This window comes from Epinephelus lanceolatus, chromosome 3 (assembly GCF_041903045.1).
Source record: "Epinephelus lanceolatus isolate andai-2023 chromosome 3, ASM4190304v1, whole genome shotgun sequence".
Lineage (NCBI taxonomy): Eukaryota > Metazoa > Chordata > Actinopteri > Perciformes > Serranidae > Epinephelus > Epinephelus lanceolatus.
In genome coordinates, this window is record NC_135736.1 from 45,527,348 (window position 1) to 45,547,661 (window position 20,314).

A 20,314-nucleotide genomic window follows, 5' to 3' on the forward strand; every position below is an offset into this window, starting at 1 on the left:
GCCAGGAAACACTCTCCAAACTGATAGTGATACAAAAACACCAGAAACATTAACACATGACTTTTTCTTTATTAGACTCAATGGAGCACTTAAATCTTCTCTGTCAGACACTGAGTGCAATTAAACTAGAGTATTAATGCCTTGTAGAGACGTAAGGTGCATTTTAATAGAATTAACTTCACATGGTAGGTTGACAGGGACTAGTTTATAAAGCAGGAACTGAATGTAAACTGGTGGCATTTTATTTTTAAATGAATTATTAACGTTTGGAGCCTATTGACTGAAAATATGAGATTAAACATTTAAGCTATGTGGCACTTTTGTGAGGCTCATGGGTGTAACACATTTTGAGCTTTAACATTTTATTCATGACGGCATAGAAAATGTGTTTTCATATATTTTAAACACAGATTTTTCCTAAAATGGAAAACATACATCCCTGTATTAAAGCTCTCCATGAAGATTTCTTTTACATATTCGGATGAAAATAGGCAAAAAATACTTGTGTTAACTGATAACGTTTGGGAATTCCCCACTATTTTTTTCCTTTTGTTTTACAATGATGCACATTTACAATGGTCGTCCTCTCATATGTAAGAGAAAATAGACCTAACATTATGATTTCTGGCTCTCAAACAGACTAATATGAATCAAAATCTGATGTTAAGTTTTAATATTTTCTTCCATTTCCACAGTGTCCAGCTCAGATAAGTTTAAGCAAGATGTGCAAGATGATTTTTACCTTTTTTTTTAACCTTAAGACACATATGATAATCTTATTTTTTTTAAAAAATTAACAGGTGAATCAGATCAAAGCCAAATCAAAACATTCATGATGAATTTACAGATTTCATATGTCAGTATTATTTATTTTTTTCTTTTTGTAAATTGCACTCAATCACTTTTATCCTCTTTAGAAGAACTTGTGAACTGTTGTGTCCATGCTTTCAGTGCAAAACTCCAATAATGTGACTGCTGACATGGCTGGATCGACCTTCAGGGTGTTTGACGTGTGCGGCTAAGGGCCAAGAGTGCCACTGATGACTGTTTATTTGTCAACAATGACCCAAGGTAAGTACTTTATATGCTTTGAAAAGAAAAAAATAGATCTTGAATTTATGATTCATCAGAGTAGAACTGTAGAACACATATTCTTGTAACAAACTGTCTCGGCAGACATCAGATTAAGAGCCTGAGCTCATCTACATTAAATCACACACACATATCCGAGTGATTTCTCTGCCACAGTTGGATCTTGGACACCGTACGACCCCTCACACAGTTCCCCAAACTGAAAAAGGCACTCACATGTTTGTGGAAAACTCAATCGGGGAAGAATCTCAGAGAGATTTAAAGAATCAGATCTTGAAAATCAAACACATTAAAACACACACAGTGCATCTGGGTGATGACTGATGTCTGTTCGATTGGGCAGACTCTGGGAGCAGCTGTGGTTAGCTGCTGGGTGGAGTGTAAACAGATGGAGCAAATAATAAAAACCGTGACGCAAGTTTGAATGTGTGTGTAAGAATGAATGGCCTTTAGGTATGATTAGTGTTGTAAGTGGTGCTCAGAGAAGTCGTACTGGCAACAAATTCTCTTGTAGAAAACAGTAGTATTAGTAATGGTGGAGTGTAACTCATGTATTGATTCAAGTACTGCACTGAACTTTGAGCTACACATACTTTACTGGGGTGTTTCCATTTTCTGCCACTTTATACTGAACTTAGAGTAAAATATTGTACTTTTTTTTTTATAAATAGTTACCACTTACTTTACAAGTAGAGTAGAGCTCCACCTTAAACAGCTAAATCTGTAAAAATACTGCTTTGTCCTATAGTACAATATAAAATAATACAACTCTGACAGATAATTCTGTCGATAATACTTCTAAACTTTGACTTTAATGAGATTTTGAATGCAGGACTTTCTTTGTAAAAGCATATTTTTACACCTGGTTTTTTACTTGAGTAAAAAAAATCTGAATATTTGTGTATTCAGTATGGCAACAGTGGCAGAAATCAAAGTTTAAATAGCCATAATCACAGTAATATAAGTGCCATTGCAGTGTTAGTTTAATGACCAGATAAACATCAATGCAGGGGAAATCTATTAACTGTTTGAATAAATGTTTGAGGAGAGGAGGCGATTAAAATGTTGTTGGCAATATGGTTTGCATTATACACTGTAATGTGTTAATACTTTTTCCAGTTTAGGTTTTTAAGATGGTGCAGATTTGTTGTGGAGTAAATACATTTATTTTATGTTTTTATTTCAATGTAAAATTGGGAAAAAATCTAAATAACAACGTTCTTAATGCAATAAAAAAGATTATTATCATTATGATTGTTAATAATATTATTGAGCTTGATGATGATGATGATGATTATTATTATTATTATTATACTAAATTGATTAATGTTATAACTGTGGCTGTATCGCAGCAGGTAGAGGTGTTTTCCTGCCGGACGCCTCTTTGTCTCGTCTTTATTTGCCTCCATCAGTCTCTGTCCAGCGGCCGGGCAGCACCTCAGGGCGCACGGCTTATCAGCTTTCTGTTTACCTCTCAATTAATCCCCATTAGTAAGGAGAGGGCATTAGGCCGCTGTGGTGGACTTTATCGCTGAGTTGTCCCAAACAGGACATCAGCTTGTTAACAGCTCAGACTGACAGATCTCAATCTGAGTTTAGAGACCGACTGTCTGGCACGGAGAGGAGCCGCGGAGACGCACTGATGGCTGCCGATAGCAACCATATTAATTAATTCAGCTTTAATTGAATCAAATAGAGAGGATCACAGTGTGCGTGGAGTAGCTTGTACATTATTCATGGAGGCAGGAAATAATAACTCAAGACATGTTTTAAAATATTACACCATGAGAAGCATTCGTGAGACTGTGTTCCTCCCAGAAATAATCGTTTATCATACTGACGAGCTCCTGATCTCCTGTCAGTCATCAGAGCTGCTCCACTTTTTAAAACCCATATAAATCAGTATAAACGGGGTCTGGGGGTTTCTGTTTTACTAAAAGTGGCTCCTGCTGTTTGTTCTCAGTCTTAGCTGCTGCCTCACATTATGGACATGAGTGTGTGTGTGTAATTACACAAGAATGGGTTTGGGAAACAACTGTTCTCAGGCCGGGGGAACAATTACGCGCAGAGCAAAACGGCAATTGATGCTTTCTCTCCCTCATTTTCACACAACTTCCATGATCATTTATGTTCCTAAGAATTATTCCAGCAAACAAGTTGGCAGGTTTTTGTCCCATGAAGGAGGAAAAAAATGTTCGAGGCGTGTTTAGTCTGAAACTGACCCCTACATGTAATTTCTTTAGCCCTCATTTGTGCGTAATGGCTAATTTAACAGCGCCAATTAGGCTGCACGACTCTAAATAAAGAAGCACTTCAGCTTTTCTAAACATCTCCCTTTTTTATTTAAACCAAAAAGAGCTTCACTCCTGTCCTGCTGATTATTTTTTCAAATAATCAGTTATGATTTGGTGTATAAAATATATGGAAATAGCAAAAAAAAATAAATAAATAAAAAACCCCATTAAAACATCCTAGTTAAACAAATTTCTTCAGTCCAATTTACAGTTACGTAAAACACAGAAAAGCAGCAAATTCTCTAGTTTGAGAAGCGGGCATTAAAATAAAGTTTGGCAGTTTTCGCTTGACAAATGACTCAAATTGTTGTTTATTGATTTTCTGAATGACTCAATCAATTCAGCAAAAGTTTGACACAGCAAAAAACAAAATATATATTTAATTTGTTTTTGGTTTTTGAATCAACAACTGCCCAAATCCTTTGTGTCTTTATAACCAAAAACCACTGATCCATAAATCCCCATAAGATCCCTTTCTTTCTTCTGTCGTGCGTAATGAGGACCTTTGACACCTGGATCCTGTGAAATCAGTACATACTGGAGTTTTTCTGTGATATTTCTCAAATTTCAATCTAACTATTTATTTCAGGATCACTGCGGTCGTTTTTCCTCCAGGATTAGACTGTTACCTGTGAGAAAAGAATCGCTCTGAGCTGAAATAAAACCCTTAAACTGAAATAATAGCTTACAGGACACGAACTTCTCTCTCCCTCCTCCTCAACGGCCTCCCCCTTAAAATTCTCCCGTCCATTTTGGGATAAATGGTGAAACTTGTAGCAATAATACCCCCTTCTTTCACACAAACGCCTCCCCGCTGCCATCACCTTCAGCCCGGCTGCCCCCGAAGCCTCGCGGCTGGGGATCTTGGAGAGCTTTTCTCCGCGAACAAAAAAAGCCTCCAGAAGGGGAACAAAAGTGACCACATTTTTCCTCCGTGTCCCCTTCTCTGCGCAGAATAACCCGCTGCCTGTCCCTCAAATGGGAATATTAGGACGTCAATCTCACGGCCCCTGTGCGCCTTTGTCTTTGCTGAGTGCCCGGCTCTGCCTACCACACACCTTTTGTCCGACAATCCAATAAGAGCCATTATTCCCGCTCCCCAGCCCGGCTGAAGCTCGCTCTTCGGGGGTATTTTAGGTGCTTAATCGCGTCCTTTTAAGGACCTCAAATGGAGAATAACTTCCTCCTTTCACGTCGCCTGGCACTGGGACAAAGAGTTCCTGTGGCCTGGCCTCCTCCAGCAGCTCTCCCCTTAATATGTTTGCGAGCAAAATTTGCCTCCGTGTATCTGACTCACTTACGTGACCCATGGGAGCTACAATACTATTATTATTCTGTCTTTGCATTATTTGGAGAGAAGTTCCATTTTACTTAAGTGACTGTGGTGCAAAATTTCCATTATTCCAACACATCCAAAATCTCCTTCACCTGAATACAGAATCAAACGCACCTTTTCTCGTTTCTTTGATTTATTTGAATAGATGTGAAATAGACTAAAACAATTCTCTGTTTGAAAAAAAAAACACTTTAAAGCAATTCAGTCTCTCCAAAGCCTAAAAATATACCGTGTTAAAAACAAACATTTAAAGAAATAATCATCTTTTGGAGTTCAAATAAGGAGAAATGCGCAACCTTGTGCGTAATTTCCCCTCTGTGCTGCAGTCCTACAGTGCCAAACTGGAGCACCGAGAATTATTGGACCATAAAATGAAATTTCACCCAAGCTGTGACTGTTCAGATGCCACAGTGTGACGTCCAGCCGTTACGCACACTTACTTCGGCTATAATATATTCGAAGTAGCCAAAAATATGAGTGACATTTCATCTCATCTGACAGGTGAATCCAAACTCACATCCGTTACATAAGCAATACTGTTTTCTGAGGTGTTTTGACCAAGTTTACACACTTCTAAAAGCTTGTCTGTTCACCAAAATCAAAGAGCTCCATAAAAAAGAGAGACACCAGTTCTGTAGTGATGAGGCTACCAGGCCCGGATCCCCTGCAGGGAGCCCTGGCACGATGTGACCGCTGTCCCTTGATGTGTTTGGGCCTGTGGGGAGCCGCTGAGGCCGTTCATGTTTCCCAAGTTCATGTTCATGAAGGCGTTCGAGGAGCTGGACGGAGGGAGGGCAGGGATGCTGGTGTACGTGCAGCTGTAGTTGGTGTTGTAAGCGGGGCTGTTGTATGTATATGCCGGGTATCCGTTATAACTGTACGGGTTGGATCCGTACGGAGCAGCAGCGGCGTAGCCCTGCGCACCGCCCAGACACGGCTTCCCATCTCGGACCAGCACCGGCACGGCGACGCGCCGGGGCGGCGGAGGGTGGTGCTGCCCCGCCGCCTCCAGAGACTTGTCCTGCCGCTGCCGTTTGCACTTGTAGCGCCGGTTCTGAAACCAGATCTTCACCTGGTTCGAGGTGAGTTTGAGGGTGGTGGCCAGGTGCTCCCGCTCAGGGGCGGACAGGTAGCGCTGCTGCTTGAAGCGCCGCTCCAGCTCGAAGACCTGCGCCTGGGAGAAGAGCACCCTGGGTCTCCGCCGGCTCCTCTGCTTCTGCACCGGCCTCTCTGAGTCGCCCTGCCCGCCTTCCGTTGCCTCATCTCGGGACACCAAGCCACAGCTCTCTGGGGAGGTAGGAAAGTCAGATAAGAAGTGTTTATATCTGGAGTGAAATCAAGAAATGTTGTTTCCAACCGTGCGTAAAAATTAAAACTCGCTCAGTCCACAATACGCGTTGGTATTTAACAGAAACAACAACCCTCTTAAACTTCGAGAAATACTCCTGACCTCCAAAAAATCAGTCACTCAGAGACAACACTCAAACATTGCGCATTTCTTTTGTTTCATTTAAAATGTCCCTTAAACTTACAAACGCTTTGAGCCATGGCGCTACAAAAAGCTCAGAAATTATTACAAAATGAGACAATAAAATCTAAAACTCCAGTGAAGGCAGACTTGTGAAATATAACATGTGCAACAAGTAGAAACAAATCTCTTGTCTAAAATACAGGCTTGGACATTTACAGCTTTACTCGAATAGTTTATATTTGAGCGACTTCCTGAACTTAAAAAACCCCATGCAGCTTCAGACCTCATTCTTTTGACTGTTTATATCTAATGAATAATGACATGCACCGTGTGAGGAAGATGTGTCCGACTGTGGCTGTGTTTATTAGCGCTACTTCGCGGTGTCATTTCTTTTACAGGCCTCTTTAAACTAATTGTCGGTTTATGGTCCACACATCATAACAGACTCCGCATAACAGGCGCGCAGCTGAACCACTAGAAAGTGTTTGACATTTCCAGACTTTACTGGATTCGTCTCAGGCCTCTGGCCGCGGTGATACAGACTGCCACCATTTGATAGCTCTTTATTGGGATAATGTCTGGTGTCTGGAGGTGAAAGAGCCGAGAACAGGCCTCTGTGGACAGGTAGTGTTCTGCAGAGGTTAGAAAATATCTCTTAAACACGATCTGCCTTCCCTGTGTTCAGCGGGGTTTGTTTTTATTTTTGCACGACTTGTATTTTGTGCCACAGTGAGGTTTCATCTTTAAGGTCACATAATAAAATAATAATTAATAACACTGGAATAACTAGCCATAAAAAAAGTTGTAGGATTATTTAGAAAATGACACAAATCTGATTTTCTTTTTCCAGTTTACTCACATTGTGTTTGACACTGTAGGCCCAAATCTCCAACACATGACTTTTAAGCTATCACAAATTATAATATTGTTATTTTTAATTTACAAAACTAAACTACATTGTGCGTAACAGAGTCGCCATTCCTGAAATTCAGCCGTGACACAGTTTGGTTCAGGTCACAGGTTAAGCTGTTTTGTGGCTAAACATGCAAATCATTTTGTAGCCACTAAAAATCTGAGCTTTAACATTCAAATCAGCTGTTTACATTTGTAATTTATGTTGAAGCACTTTGATATTTTCTCTGTGAAACATTACAATCGATGTGACTGTAATAATTATTGTTACACGCGTCCTTTGTTGCCTTTTGTCTGGCCTGTTCAGCAGCAGCTTGCGCTTCAACTCACTGTTCTCCTGCTCGTCCAGCTCGGCGGCCTCCAGCTTGGCTCCCTGCAGGCCGGGGTGAACGTACATGTCCGGGGACAGGCTGGTCTCCCCTCGGTCCTCTTCCCGCACCGCCAGCGCGCTGAGGTAAGCCAGGTTGTCCTCTCCGTCCGAGAAGGAAGGACTGTCCCGGGCCCCTGCGAGCATGCAGGACGGCGGGGATTGGAAATGCTGCTGCTGCTGGGGAGGAGACCCGGTTAACTGCTGCTGGGTGTGGGCCCGGTGCTGGAGCTCCAGAGACCCGGACTGCTGCTGTTGTTGCTGCTGCTGCTGCTGCTGCTGCTCCAGCTTGAGGATATCCTTGACAGAAAACGGCGTGGAGGTGAGCGGGCTCTGCAGCATCATGTCATCCAGCTCCTGCTCTGCAGCACCGAGGAAATGAAGCCCACCGAGTAACATGCACACCCCTTCTCCTTCGCCACTCTTTTCTAACAAATAATTGAGCTTAATAGCCCCTTCTTTGGTAATTGGAGGTGCGTTAAGCCTCTGGAATCCCTCATTGCCGTAAAACGCACGAAAACATTGGTATTAGTCCCGGTTTTGTCCATGCAGGTCTCCTGTCTGACAGATATAATGTCGGGCTTTGTAAGAGGAGTTTGGACCGGGGCGAAGGAGCGCCTCTGCCTCCTCTGATGTCAGGGGGAGGGGTGAGTGAATGGAAAGTGCGTGTGGGCTGGAAGGGAAGCATTTGGGAGAGAGAGAGAGAGACAGACAGAGAGCGGGAAGGTGGGGCGTACGTGACGTATATTCACGTACTGGTTCTGTTTTCGGACTTGTGTGAATATGGTGGACAGAGAATCTTACTGACACCCTGCCTCCACCGTGTTTATCTTTCTGCGCTCGCCAAATTCGCCTCCAACAGCCTTTTTACGCACACATGCTGTCACAAGAGTCCCGTTAGTAGCTCTGCTCTGCAAATATATACAATTACTTTGCTTTGTCACGTTTCTAAACACGTTATTTGTAGTTTTCATCATTCTACAGTCAGTCAGTACGTGGGGGGGCCTTGTGATTGTTCGTGCGTAAATCTGCGCGCTTTGGAGAGTCGCAGCATGTGGCACGCTCGCTGCAAGAACGGTGGCACGTCAAGGTCAGCTGGCAGGTCAAGGGGTAATAGACTCAGGAACCTCTTTGGCTTGTAGTTTAACTTCACCCTAGAGTTAAAAATATAAAACAAAAGAGGGGATTCCCATCTCCGCGCGCTGACCAACATATGTACAACAAGTACAGATTGATTTTGTCTCAGGTTACATACAAGAGGTGAGTTTTGCTCTCCTCGCCTGTCAGTTGAGAATTAAAGTGACTTTTTTGGCTTAAAGTGTTTGAAATGAATTCAAATGTTGGATTTGGGAAGGTAATATGACAATATGGTCCCTGCAGGCCTCATAACAACCAAAGTGATCTAAAAGATGCGATTATATTTTCAGGAAGACTTGAGGGTGCTGAGTTGACTCTTCTGGAGGCCGCTCCCATCGCTGGCTCCTCACAAGGACATGAAGCTGAGGTTTGTTGGAGTTTTCAAAGTTTCTTCAAACTATGTTTCTCTTAAATTTACAAGGGGTGACCAAGCTTCCATCGATTCCAGCTCTGTCAGGCTGCACAACAGAGAACTGTGTGTAAAATATTCCAGCAAATATAGACACTCTCCCATTTTATGTAAAAGTGGAGTCACTGAAGTATCTACATGAGTTTAATATATGCCACTCTTCTCCCGGTATATGAGACATCTCCAATGACGCACCAAAAATGGCTTCACATTTGTACCTTTAATAATTGGAAATTAAAGGGGTCAAGAGGTTAAACGCCGCTGAACGCTTTAAAGTCCATACAGTTTACAACTCTGAGTATATGTTTGATTTCACCCTCCTGTTCTCTCCCTCTGCCGTGCAGCAGCAGCAGCAGCCGGCTGCTCTCGGTGTTTCTCTCCGGCCTCTTTATCGCGGGTGTTGTATTAATAACCGCCCTGGGCCGATAAGCAGGGCCCCCCGGGGCAATTAAGATTCCTCCAGGAAAAACTGACTGACGTTTTTAGCTCGAACTAATCTGCTCCTATCAGCTCCCCTTTCCGTTTTGCAGCGGGACCCCTCGCCTCTGTCACCCCGCTGCCTCCGCTCCTCCTGCGGGGTTTTTCTGAACACAAACAACCTGCAGTGTCTCAAAAAAATAAGATTGTTTTTTCGGTTTTTATTTTATATTATCATATAAATTTCACACTGATTTATTCAATTTAACACAGCTGGTTAAACAATGAGGTTTAATGAGCCAATTTAATGTAGTGCACTTATGATGAAGTTGTGTTATGATAAAGGGGCGGAGGGTGCTGCATTAACTCTTATAATAAGGACATTTTCAGACAAGTATCAGTGAATGGAAGCAACTAAACACAATAAAACTTTCTAATTATTAAAAACAAATCACAAAATTTCACTTTTAACTTTTTAATTGAATCCTCAGTCATAACTAGTTTCTTAAATCATGTCAAAATGTGCTTTTAGTGCCTTTCCCATACTTCTTTACAGATATGTGAGGCCATGTTCATATGTTTTGAAAGAAAATAAATAAATACAATAGAATAAAAATGTTTAAGTTGTGTGTAATGCAGAATATGAACTCCATTTCATGCCAATGAATCCCCCAAGTTCCCATAAGAGTAGGACAGGACCTTGGTGTCCTCAGTTGCAGCCATGAAGCCACTAAGGATTTCACTGACCTTTCAGTAGGCTACAGCAACCACCATGTTGTTTAAGGGCTTCCCAGAAACTCCCCTTGTTACATAAACACAACTGCACAATAATAATGTGTTATTTTATTCCTGACACAGAGGCAGTGATGCATGTTAAGTTTTCCAACGCGTGGTTCTATAAAAAGCTGCAAAACTTAGACATAAAAGATTTTTTAAAAGACTTTTGGCAGTGCGTTTTAAGAACTTTTCTGAGAGTTTGTACAGTTTCACAGAAGGAGCTGCAGATCATCAGATGCTTTATTGTCAGGATGTGGACTTTAAATCTAAGGTGGACATACAAGTATAAGAAATTTGAGAGGATTTAAAGGTCACTGCAGACACTGATACATTTATTCTGACATTGGATTGCTCTCATCTTCGGTATCTTTTATAGTTGACGCCAAAAACTGAAGCTACACTCAAGAAATCCTCTCAGATCATCAAACTCCATCATCACATTCAATCATTTATCCTCCCTCAAGCCTTCAATGATCCAGAGCAACATTCCTCTGATGCTCTTTTTTACTGTTAATAGGTTTAAATGAGCATTGATTAATATGCTTTACAACTCTATGGTGGGCTGTTTATGATTATTTGGCACCTTAACGTTGCAGCATTAGTGCTGAAAGAAAACAAATCTGTGCACTCATGAAATTATGTTTTTCTTTTTTGGATTTTGAATCAATAGCTAGCCTCTGTACGGAGACTCAAGGCTAGCCACTGCTATTGAGCTTTAGCAAATTTTAGGAAGAGGCACCAGGCCAAAGACTTATGACGCACACAGTTGACGAGATGTGAAAAAAGAGGAAAAAAAATGTCCCTCCGCTTTGCTCAGAGCTACTTTAGGCAGAGGGCCCCTCAAACATAGGGGCCATCAAATAAAGTGAGAACTCCATTTGAGTCCCTCTGCTGTTCTTTGGTTGTCTATTTCAGTATTGCTCTATCTAGGACCAGAATATGCAAATTTTGTGAGCTGAGATGGAATTTCAGGGAATAATGTTTCCATGTTTGCACGCTGCAGTAAATCTGCTGTCAAAGTTTTGATCCTACTGTCAAAAGTTATTTAAACAAGTAACAAATTGAGGATTCAAAGGCACTAAAACAAATTCTGAGAATATTCGGATGACACAATAATGACAAAATCACTGAATGTCTGCATCTTTTTTGTTCTACTTTTCTATTTGAGCTTTCTGTAAGCGTGACGCTGTGCAGCAGGTTTAACAGTTTTATCTGTGATATCATAATTCTGATAAATTGTAAGTCAGCTGCTGGTGTGCACATTTTCATTCTGTAAACTAAATGTATGTCTAAACTATATCCTGCTCGGGGCCCCTCACAGACCTGAGCAGGGTGTCCCCTCCTGTGTAACCCTGCAGGTAGTAAATATCCTGATGTGCAGCTCGCTCTCTCTATGGAAACTGGAATCAGACAGATATATGTGTGATTGTCCCTGTAGACTCCTCGGCGACTCTCTCCAATTCACGCTACATCATCATCGGCACGTCCTCGTAAAAAAGTGCCAAACAAGGCCGGATAGTGTTTAGACTGGCACACGGCCGCCTCCATTTACTTTAAATAAGCATTAAATCCAAAGACGCCAGGCTGAGCGCTGTGTTTTCTGTGTGTCAGATAGGCAAACACTCTTCAGCAGCTATTGGAAGGAAAATAAAACTGTTTCAGTTAAAGTTAAGTGATGGGACGGTTGGCTTTGGTTGGGTGGTCATGCTAGGACAAGGTTTCCAAACTTGGGCTCAGGGGATCTCCAGGAGTCCTTGAAGTATTTTTAGGACTGATTTCTAAAAAGTTTCTTAGCAGATGAATAGATCATGTTTAGCTTGAAATTCATAACTCAGTTTTTTTCTAATGTTAACAAGAGCAGACTGAAACAAGTTCACCAAACTGTAGACTCCCAAATAAAACAAAACAGGCAGCATGCTCGTCTTAAATAGATGGAAATGCTATTTTGTAGTGATGTCATTTTTTCATTGACCACAGATAACCACATAATACATTACAAAGTCCATCATGTAAATGGCAGCTCCTATATGGGAGTTCTAGATCGACAAGTTTAAATTGGGGAGACTTTTTTCGTTTGTAAAACTTTTAAGAACTCAAGGAAGACGATAAAGCCCTCATATCTCTGTCATCTGAACAATGGGAGATTATGAGACAATGGGCCGTTCAGTGGCGTCAGGGGGAAATGGGGCGGGAGAAGAATGAAAGTTAAGGTGGCAAAGGTCCGTGTAGGGTGGCCGATGGGTCCAACAAACACCATGCGTGAATTTGTGTTTATTTTTAAAGAAACTGCATGTAAACGTTAAATTTCCTGTGAAAAGGGAAGTGTATTGTGAAAGACAATAATGCATGTAAGAGGCAGAACTTGCTGTCTGAGAAACTTTTCACATCGTATCTGGATGTGGAAAGTCCATGACTAAACATCGATATGTGACGAGGTCAGAGTGAGAATGTGTTGGACAGGAAACATCATTTGTTTGTGTCTTCCAAAACCACCTTTGAAAATCTGTTTGATTATGCAACAACACTATGGTAAAGGTTTGGTCAGGCACAAAAATGGCCTACGATATACGATACGATATGATGTGATGCGATGTGATACGATGCGATAGGATAGGATACGATATGATACAATACCATGTGTTGTGATACAGTACGGTACAATATGGAATGGTACGGTATGTTATGGTGCGGTACGGTACAATGCGATACACTTAATTGTCCCCGTAGGGAACTTTGTCTTGGAATCAGGAGTTGCACAAGTATTGCTGCCTTACAATAATAGTCCAGAAGAAAAGCATCAGACTGACATAAAAACATACTACACGTAAGAGAATTGCACATCAGCCACTCATGTATTGCACATAACACCAGCACACAACAAAGCACCATAAGCAAAACCCCAACAACCCCTGAGCATCAAGCAGCATTATTTAAAATCTTAATTGAAACTGGATCCTGTAACGTCAGCCCAAAGGTAAAAAGCTCATACTTAGCGTGGAGAACGTGGGATGAGTCAGACAGTATTCTCTGCTCACACAGTGTCTGGAGGGATTGGTGTTCCTTCCCCATGTTTTAAATGTCGTGGTTTGAGCTAAAGTTACCGTTTTGCTGTTTTGTTAAGGTTAGGGCACCTTCATCATTGTGGTCATGATAATAACAACTTGTTTAACGTTAGGGAATGATCAGTAAAGCAACGAAACAAGCAGCAATCTCCTGTGATGAAGTCTGATGCTTTGTGGATCCACCCATGACCTCCTCCTTCTCCAAACTTTGTCTACATAACGTCACAATATTTCCTAACAGACTGAAGTCATCATTAATATGACCGCTGGAGGTCTTTTCATTTACTGGAAACACTGATTCCACTGTTTTCTTGAGAGGAGAGTCTTAGTTTTTATGTGGATTATCTTTTTAGCTGCGAAGATATGAAAGCATGAAAAACACAAGTTAACATTTTGACTCATGGAAATGTCTGCAGTGATCCACCATATGCACTTTTGTTATTAGAGGAAAACACACTCACTGATTTTGTAACTGTGTCACCAAATCCTGCAGCCTTACAGAGCCTCTTTAGCCTCTTTTAGTTTGTTGTTTTGGTTTTGTTTCAATGTAATCACCCTCATCAACTTAATTCCAGCAGTAGGAGGCAGCTCTTTTAGCATAAAAACTAGAGCTAAAAGAAGAGTGAACATTGCATATATTGCATAGCATTTTGAGAGGGTGAACCCCAGGGATCATGGCTGGGACCCCTGAGGTTTTAATCATAATGTATGAAGCCATGCAGGAAAGCCTGTAGAGGACTGTGAGTTTATATCCAACAAACTGCAGAGTGGAACTCTGATAAACAGCCATCGGGAGGAAGGAGGTCGTTCAGTGTTGCACTGTACATAACTGGTGCTGACAGAGCGGGAAGGAAGACTGAGCTTTGTGGAGCTTCTGTTTGGGTCGTTATCTTTCACACAAACACAGATAAGTCAGTTAAAATGTCACTGAAAAGCTAGCAGCAGTTTGAAGGGTTAAATTACTTAAATAACGTATACAGGCCAGCTTCTTTTTACTGAATATATGCAACAATTAAAATGTATTTATTGAGATTTTAAAATGTCAAAACAATGAAATTGATGTCTCACTTTTTCGTCTCTTGACCTGTTGACTTTAGATGCTTGGACCATGGAAAGTACTCAAGTATTTATCTTAAGTTAAAGCACTAATACCACAGTGTAGAAAAAGTGTTAAGTAAAAGTCCTACATTCAAAATTTTTGCTTAAGTGGAAGCACAGACGTGTTGGCATCAAAATATACTTGAAGTACCAAAAGCACCCATTATACAGGATGGCCCATAATATTATTATTCATTGATTATAATCATTGATTACATCACTTTAATGTTGCAGCTGTTAAAGATGGAGCTGATTTTAATTTATACCACTGCTTATTTTAATCTATAATAATTTTGTGCTGATAATATTTTGTATTAATAATCTGAATCTGCAGAACAACCAGTAACCAATGTGTCAAATAAATGTAGTAAAAGGTGCAATATATGGCTCTGAAATGTGGTGGAGTGGAAACAGGGATTATCAAGTATACCTCAAAACTGTACTTAAGCACAGTGCACAAGTAAATGTACTTGGTTACTTTCCACAGCTGTGAGAGTCTATATATTAGTGTTATAATATTTGGGGATTAGCATGCTAAACAGAATATCCTAAGATTACTGTTAATATAAGATAAATCAAAGGCATCTCTTCCTTTCTTATGCTGGACTAATAACATAATACTCCCTTAATATTCCCTGGAAATTGTTTTGGGGAGTGAGAGTTTAGTGTTCTTATGGTTATAGCTCATTTTATATGTTTATAACAACACTCCTAATAACTGCAGGAGCCATTTTGTGTCTGGAGGCGAAAACGTTCCTGTTACTGCAGTTATTATTGGATTTTAGAGAACAGTGTTGATGCAGTGATGGTATGTGTGTGTGTGTGTGTGTGTGTGTGTGTGTGTGTGTGTGTTATGAACGGAGGTAACAATAGGAAATGCTACACCTCTTGTCTGCTGTCAGTTGCGGCCCGGCGGAGGCGCCAGGCGGCTCTGGATGGTTGGATGGAGAGAGGAGAGATAATCTCAGCCAACTCCTTCAATACGTGCGTGTGTGTGTGTGTGTGTGTGTGTGTGCGTGTGCGTGTGTGCGTGTTTCTTTTTGGCAGCGGACGGTTTTGAAGATGTGATGTCCTAACGAGCAACAGAAATACTAAAACTTTATGTTTAACTTTAAAGGCACACACACGCACACACACGCTTATTGAAACTGTTCCTCGGCTCCATATAATCAGACAGACCATGATGTTTGTCAGTCCAGCAACAAGAAGACACCAGAACACAGTTTAAATATGCTCCTGTAGAAATACAAACAGCAACAACAACAGGCGGAATATAAAATAATATTAATATAGCCACACCAGTTTTATTTATAAGGCACATTTCATTATGCGTAAACTCAAAGTGCTTTACATTGAAAGACAGATTATAGAAGACAGTGCGAGTATATTTAAGAATACAGAATGAACATGAGTCATCAAGAGAAAACACAACATCAACTCAGTCAAACAGAAGAAAATCCCTATGCTTTAAATAAAAATTTTAGAAAAATGCCAATAAAGTTTCAGAGTTAAAGAAATTAATAAAACCAAAAAAGCTCCGTGTACTAATTATTATAAATAAAATGTAAAAACATATGGAATTATGCAGCCTGAACGCGTTTTGGAAACGTGAAGCGATACAAGGGGAATGTTTCTATTAAGGGAAAAATACGACATTTTAAAGAGAATATTTAGAACATTTTCTATTTTATTCTTATTTTATTTTATTCCAAAAACGCGTCTTTTAAAAAGCGCGTCGCGTTGCAGGTTTTAGTAAAATTTTATGATGACATGAGATTTGTTGAAAAAAAAAAAAAATCATTTTTGGAAATTCGTTTTCATGCGCACAAAGTATAATACTGTTTTATAATTTGAGAGTTTCGACGAATTTTAACGCAAGTGTGTTTCTATCAAACTACTTCTAATAAAATTGAAAAATCTAATTTAATACAAAATGATTCTGAGACTTTTTTAGTAATTATGTCACATGTCTGATCAATTTACACCCGAATAATCAGAGATTTAGCCCAAGTTTAATTGATGTCCTATTTGTTTAAATGTTCTAATCTTTTTTTCACAAATACATTTGTTTATTTTCTGTCTCGACATGAAAAATCGTAAAAAAAAATCACATATTACTAATTGTTATTATGACACCAACAGTCCCTTCAACGCGTAATATTTTATCAATTCAAGCAGACGGAGAGCTCTGATGGAAACACTGAAAAAAACAAAACGCGCTGTGCCAGAGGATCTTTATCTGAGTAGAAATAAATCAATAATAATCTTGAAGACTAATTAATTTTTGTATACAAGCAAAATAAAATATTAAAGCAAAAATAATGAATTTAAAAAAGTGACAATGTTGGACAGAGTTGGTTTCATCCTCCTCTGTTCGCCTCGCTGCCTCTGTGCGTAAAAGGTTCGCGCGTCTCGGCGCCTGCCACCTAAAGGCCAGTCGTGCACAGGTGCAATCGCGCGTGCGTGAGTGTGTTTAGATAGCCTCGGTCTGCAGCCAGTAATAGCTCCATTAAGCAGAGAGGGAAGGCGCTGTCTCAGTGATCCGTAACGTCTATGTCCGCCCAACAGGACACAACCGGCGGCCACACACACCTCTCCAGGAAAGACGGCTCAGTTTCCAAAATAACGCCTGGATTTATCCTGTTACCATGGAAACGGAAGTAATAAGAGCAATAAAGCAACATTTAGCTTTTTCTTACACATTTTGTGTCCAACATTAAAGTGTGAAAAAAACAAGACAAAAAAGGAAAAGGCTCGTTTTTCACCAGAAACGCAGGAGTTTAAACGCCCGGCCTCCTCTGCTGATGTATTTGGCTCTCATTCAGAGCTCTGAGTAGTTAAATTTTTGGGACAGGCCTCTATATCTCTCACACACAACCCCAAATACACCGCATGACGCAACCGGCTCTGTTTATGAACCCGCCCGGCCTGCTGTATAAATTGTGGCGTTGAATGGTTTACCTAATGGGACTTCTGTTTCTCGTTTTCTGTCACCCGGCACGCCAGGCTCCGCTGACAAACGACCGACTTTTACCGGCAGAGGAATTCCTGATTTATGTGGGAAATGAAACGAGAGCGAAAGGGTTTTTTTCTGCTTCTTAACCATGCAAATAAAGTAAATGATCTCCACCCCGCACCCATTAAGACCGGGAGATTTGTATATAAACGCGCTAGAGGAGAGGAGGCGATGTCTTCCACAGTGATAGATGTGTGTTTTGTTATTTTGTTTCTCATATTGTGGCGCGATGAAGGAGGAATAAACTTGAGCTGGATGCAGGGAGGGAGACCCGCCGCCCAGTATATCGACTCGTAAAGCCTCCACTTCCATTGTTATTACTGCAGAGGAAACAAGTCGTTACAGCCACGGCGCTCTGATTTATGACCGTGTTGTTTCTCAACTCAAGTAGAAATTTCCAGAGAGGCTTGTTGGTTTAATTTGATGAGAAAGCCACGCAGAGGCAGAGGCGCGTCTCCAGAAATGAAAGAAATGCGCTTTTAAGGCTCTTTAGTCTTATCACACAAAAGGGATTAATTTTCTCAGAGCCCTCGAGGAGTGGAGAATTTTCATGATGAATAATTTCCCCAGATAAACTCAGGGCCACGTGATGATTCCTCCCGTCTACACTGAGGAGAAGTCTGTCTGTCTGTGTATAAACTGGGGGGCATTAGTGCCTCCAGGGGGGAGACAGACCACTCCATCACGGCGCAGACAGTCCGGATTCCCCTCCTGCACCATTAGAGCCCCTTCGCCCTTTTTTCTCTCTCCGAGCGTCTCCTTTATCAGCTCTCTATCTCCTAAACAGCGTCCAGCCTGGCTGCTTTACAACCTGCCGAGGGTTTCAGCCATCAATCACTGCGGGCTGAGCTCCGCCAGGCCCGGGCCGAGTCTCTGCCTCTTCGGGTGTCAGGGTGCTGCTCTGGATGTCACAAGGGATATGTCAGGCTGTGGATTGCTTTTACTGATATATATGATATAATATAATATAATAATATATATGATATATTTGCTACATTTTACCAGAATTAAATGAAAATAACAGCAAGGCAATGCAAGCAGAAAGTGAGGGCTTCAGCAAATTGATTTTTTCCAGAAATGTCACCGAATTTTCTGAAAGATATTAATGAAATTAATGACATATTTTTTTGTCTTCAGAAACATAAATATTGTGCAAACTCCCCCAGAGAATCCCAATTTTCTAATACACAAAAAGTGTCTCAGTTTCGACTGAAACTCCTTAAACATAATAAAAAAATTTCCACATATTTAATTGCTTTGGCCACAGACGCATTATGAGACACATCCGGAAAAGTCTTGGCTCAACCCAAGAAGACGGACTGTATTTATTTAAAGCCAAAGAAGGAAAAAAAGGAAAAATATAAAACATTAAAAGCCATTTAATCTTTCTGCGTCTCTTATAAAACAGTTTAACACAAGCTGCTTTGTCTTTGATGCATTATCTCTTTGAATAAATGCTTTTAAACTTTTCTGAGTGGCTTCAACGTTTTGCTTTTTTTCTTTAGTCTCCAGTATCCAAACTTTCAAAGAGTAACTTTCCAGACTTTTATTCCCCCCCCTGCACAGCCTTTTAATATTTTCGTGCTCTGTAATTTCTGCTCTTTATGATATGCTACCTTAAAGCACCTCTGCCCTCCTTTTAGACAAAGAAGGTGAAGTCAGGACCGGGCAGCGGGCCTACAGGGCGTCCAGCCCTCTTAAAAAAAAAAAACCCTCTCTGCTGTCTTGCAGGAGCTCAGCCTGTTCAGAAGATGGAGAGAAAGTTCCCACTCACACGACCTCTGACAGCCCTGATGAATTAACAATAAGGGCAGAAAGATTCCCTGCAACTTGTTAACCACAAGCTGCGTAGCACCATATGCGCACGTAATCTGCTAATTTATTTTTTCAATTATTGTCAAATAAAAATTCTGATATTAAAAGTTGAACTTTGTAGCAGTGAAATATCTCACACACGTCCAACATGTCTTCTCTGTCTTTAACTTACTTTGGTTTTCAATAAAATAAGATCAAAATAAGATTTATTGTTTAAAATAATTTATAAATATTGAAAATAAAAAGAGTATCACTGTTCATTCATAATGGGTTGATTTAAAGTGGATAAGCGCGCTTCGCTCGCTTTTACGCACGGGTCTGAATTACACACAGGAAGCCAAGTATGGTGCGCGTACTCGTCACATAACGCGCGTCCTCGATGACCTGCCAGTTACCCCACCTATGCTGGAGGACGGAGAGCCTCGCTGCCCGCGGCGTGCCGCAGCCAGTCCCCGAGCGGCTCTCCGTGTTTAGGCGGAGGAAGGGCCTGTTTCCTGGACCAGGCTAAACACGGGCCTCCGGAGCGCCGCGCTCAGGCGGGACTGGCCCGCTTCTGGCCGGACGGACACCGGCAATAGATCACTTCGACCACCGGGGGCCCCGGGGACCGGGCGGGCAGAGGCTCACAGCTGGGAAGGCTCCGGAACAGGAGGGGGGTCAAGGGCCCCCCCTGCACCGCCGCTGCTAGGGAGTTTGTCATCCTTACGCCCCCGGGATGACAGCAGGGCGGAGGGGTGGAGGATGTTTATTGCTGCTTCTCAGGGAAGTTTCCTGCCATTAGCTTTCACTTTCACTTCCAGAGGGAGGACATTTACAAGGTCTTAATCTGCGTAAAACCTGAGCTGAGGTCCCGGTTAGTCACCTTCTCACTGGTAATTAAACAGATTTAATTAATTACTGATCGTTGCTGGGTCACTGATAGAGCTGTGATGGGAGTCCACAAGTGTCAGGAGCCGTTTAACCGGAAGCACAATGACAGATGGTTGATTTCTAAACTGATATTAATGCAGAATGTATTAAAAATAGAGCAATAGGACAAGTGTTAAACTGTGTGCACCTGGTGATCTAATCATTAGTAACTTTCCGTATTGCATCAGTAACCAGTCACACA

The 20,314-nt window shown here is 41.2% G+C and overlaps 1 protein-coding gene and 1 long non-coding RNA gene across 2 annotated transcripts; one reads left to right on the forward strand and one right to left on the reverse strand.

Annotated features, from left to right (window-relative positions):
- The first annotated feature begins 829 nt into the window (after nucleotides 1-829).
- On the forward strand, nucleotides 830-19,343 carry LOC144462511 (uncharacterized). Its single transcript, XR_013490790.1, has 3 exons — nucleotides 830-1,071; nucleotides 8,900-8,976; nucleotides 19,120-19,343. It is a non-coding gene; the product is annotated as an uncharacterized LOC144462511 (long non-coding RNA).
- Nucleotides 2,421-8,143, reverse strand: LOC117255224 (homeobox protein Nkx-2.5-like). The gene is made up of 2 exons (XM_033623908.2): nucleotides 7,436-8,143; nucleotides 2,421-6,009 (listed from the first exon to the last, which is right to left on the reverse strand). Exons 1-2 carry the CDS (start codon nucleotides 7,869-7,871, stop codon nucleotides 5,369-5,371), a joined length of 1,077 nt encoding a protein of 358 aa, XP_033479799.1. The 5' UTR covers nucleotides 7,872-8,143; the 3' UTR covers nucleotides 2,421-5,368.
- Nucleotides 19,344-20,314: the final 971 nt, after the last annotated feature.

Excerpts from the sequence above, each read along its gene's own strand:
- LOC117255224 (XM_033623908.2), bottom strand. The coding sequence starts at position 7,871 with ATGTTACTCGGTGGGCTTCATTTCCTCGGTGCTGCAGAGCAGGAGCTG. Across the intron at positions 6,010-7,435 it reads GCTGGACGAGCAGGAGAACA|AGAGCTGTGGCTTGGTGTCC; the intron begins GTGAGTTGAAGC and ends CTACCTCCCCAG.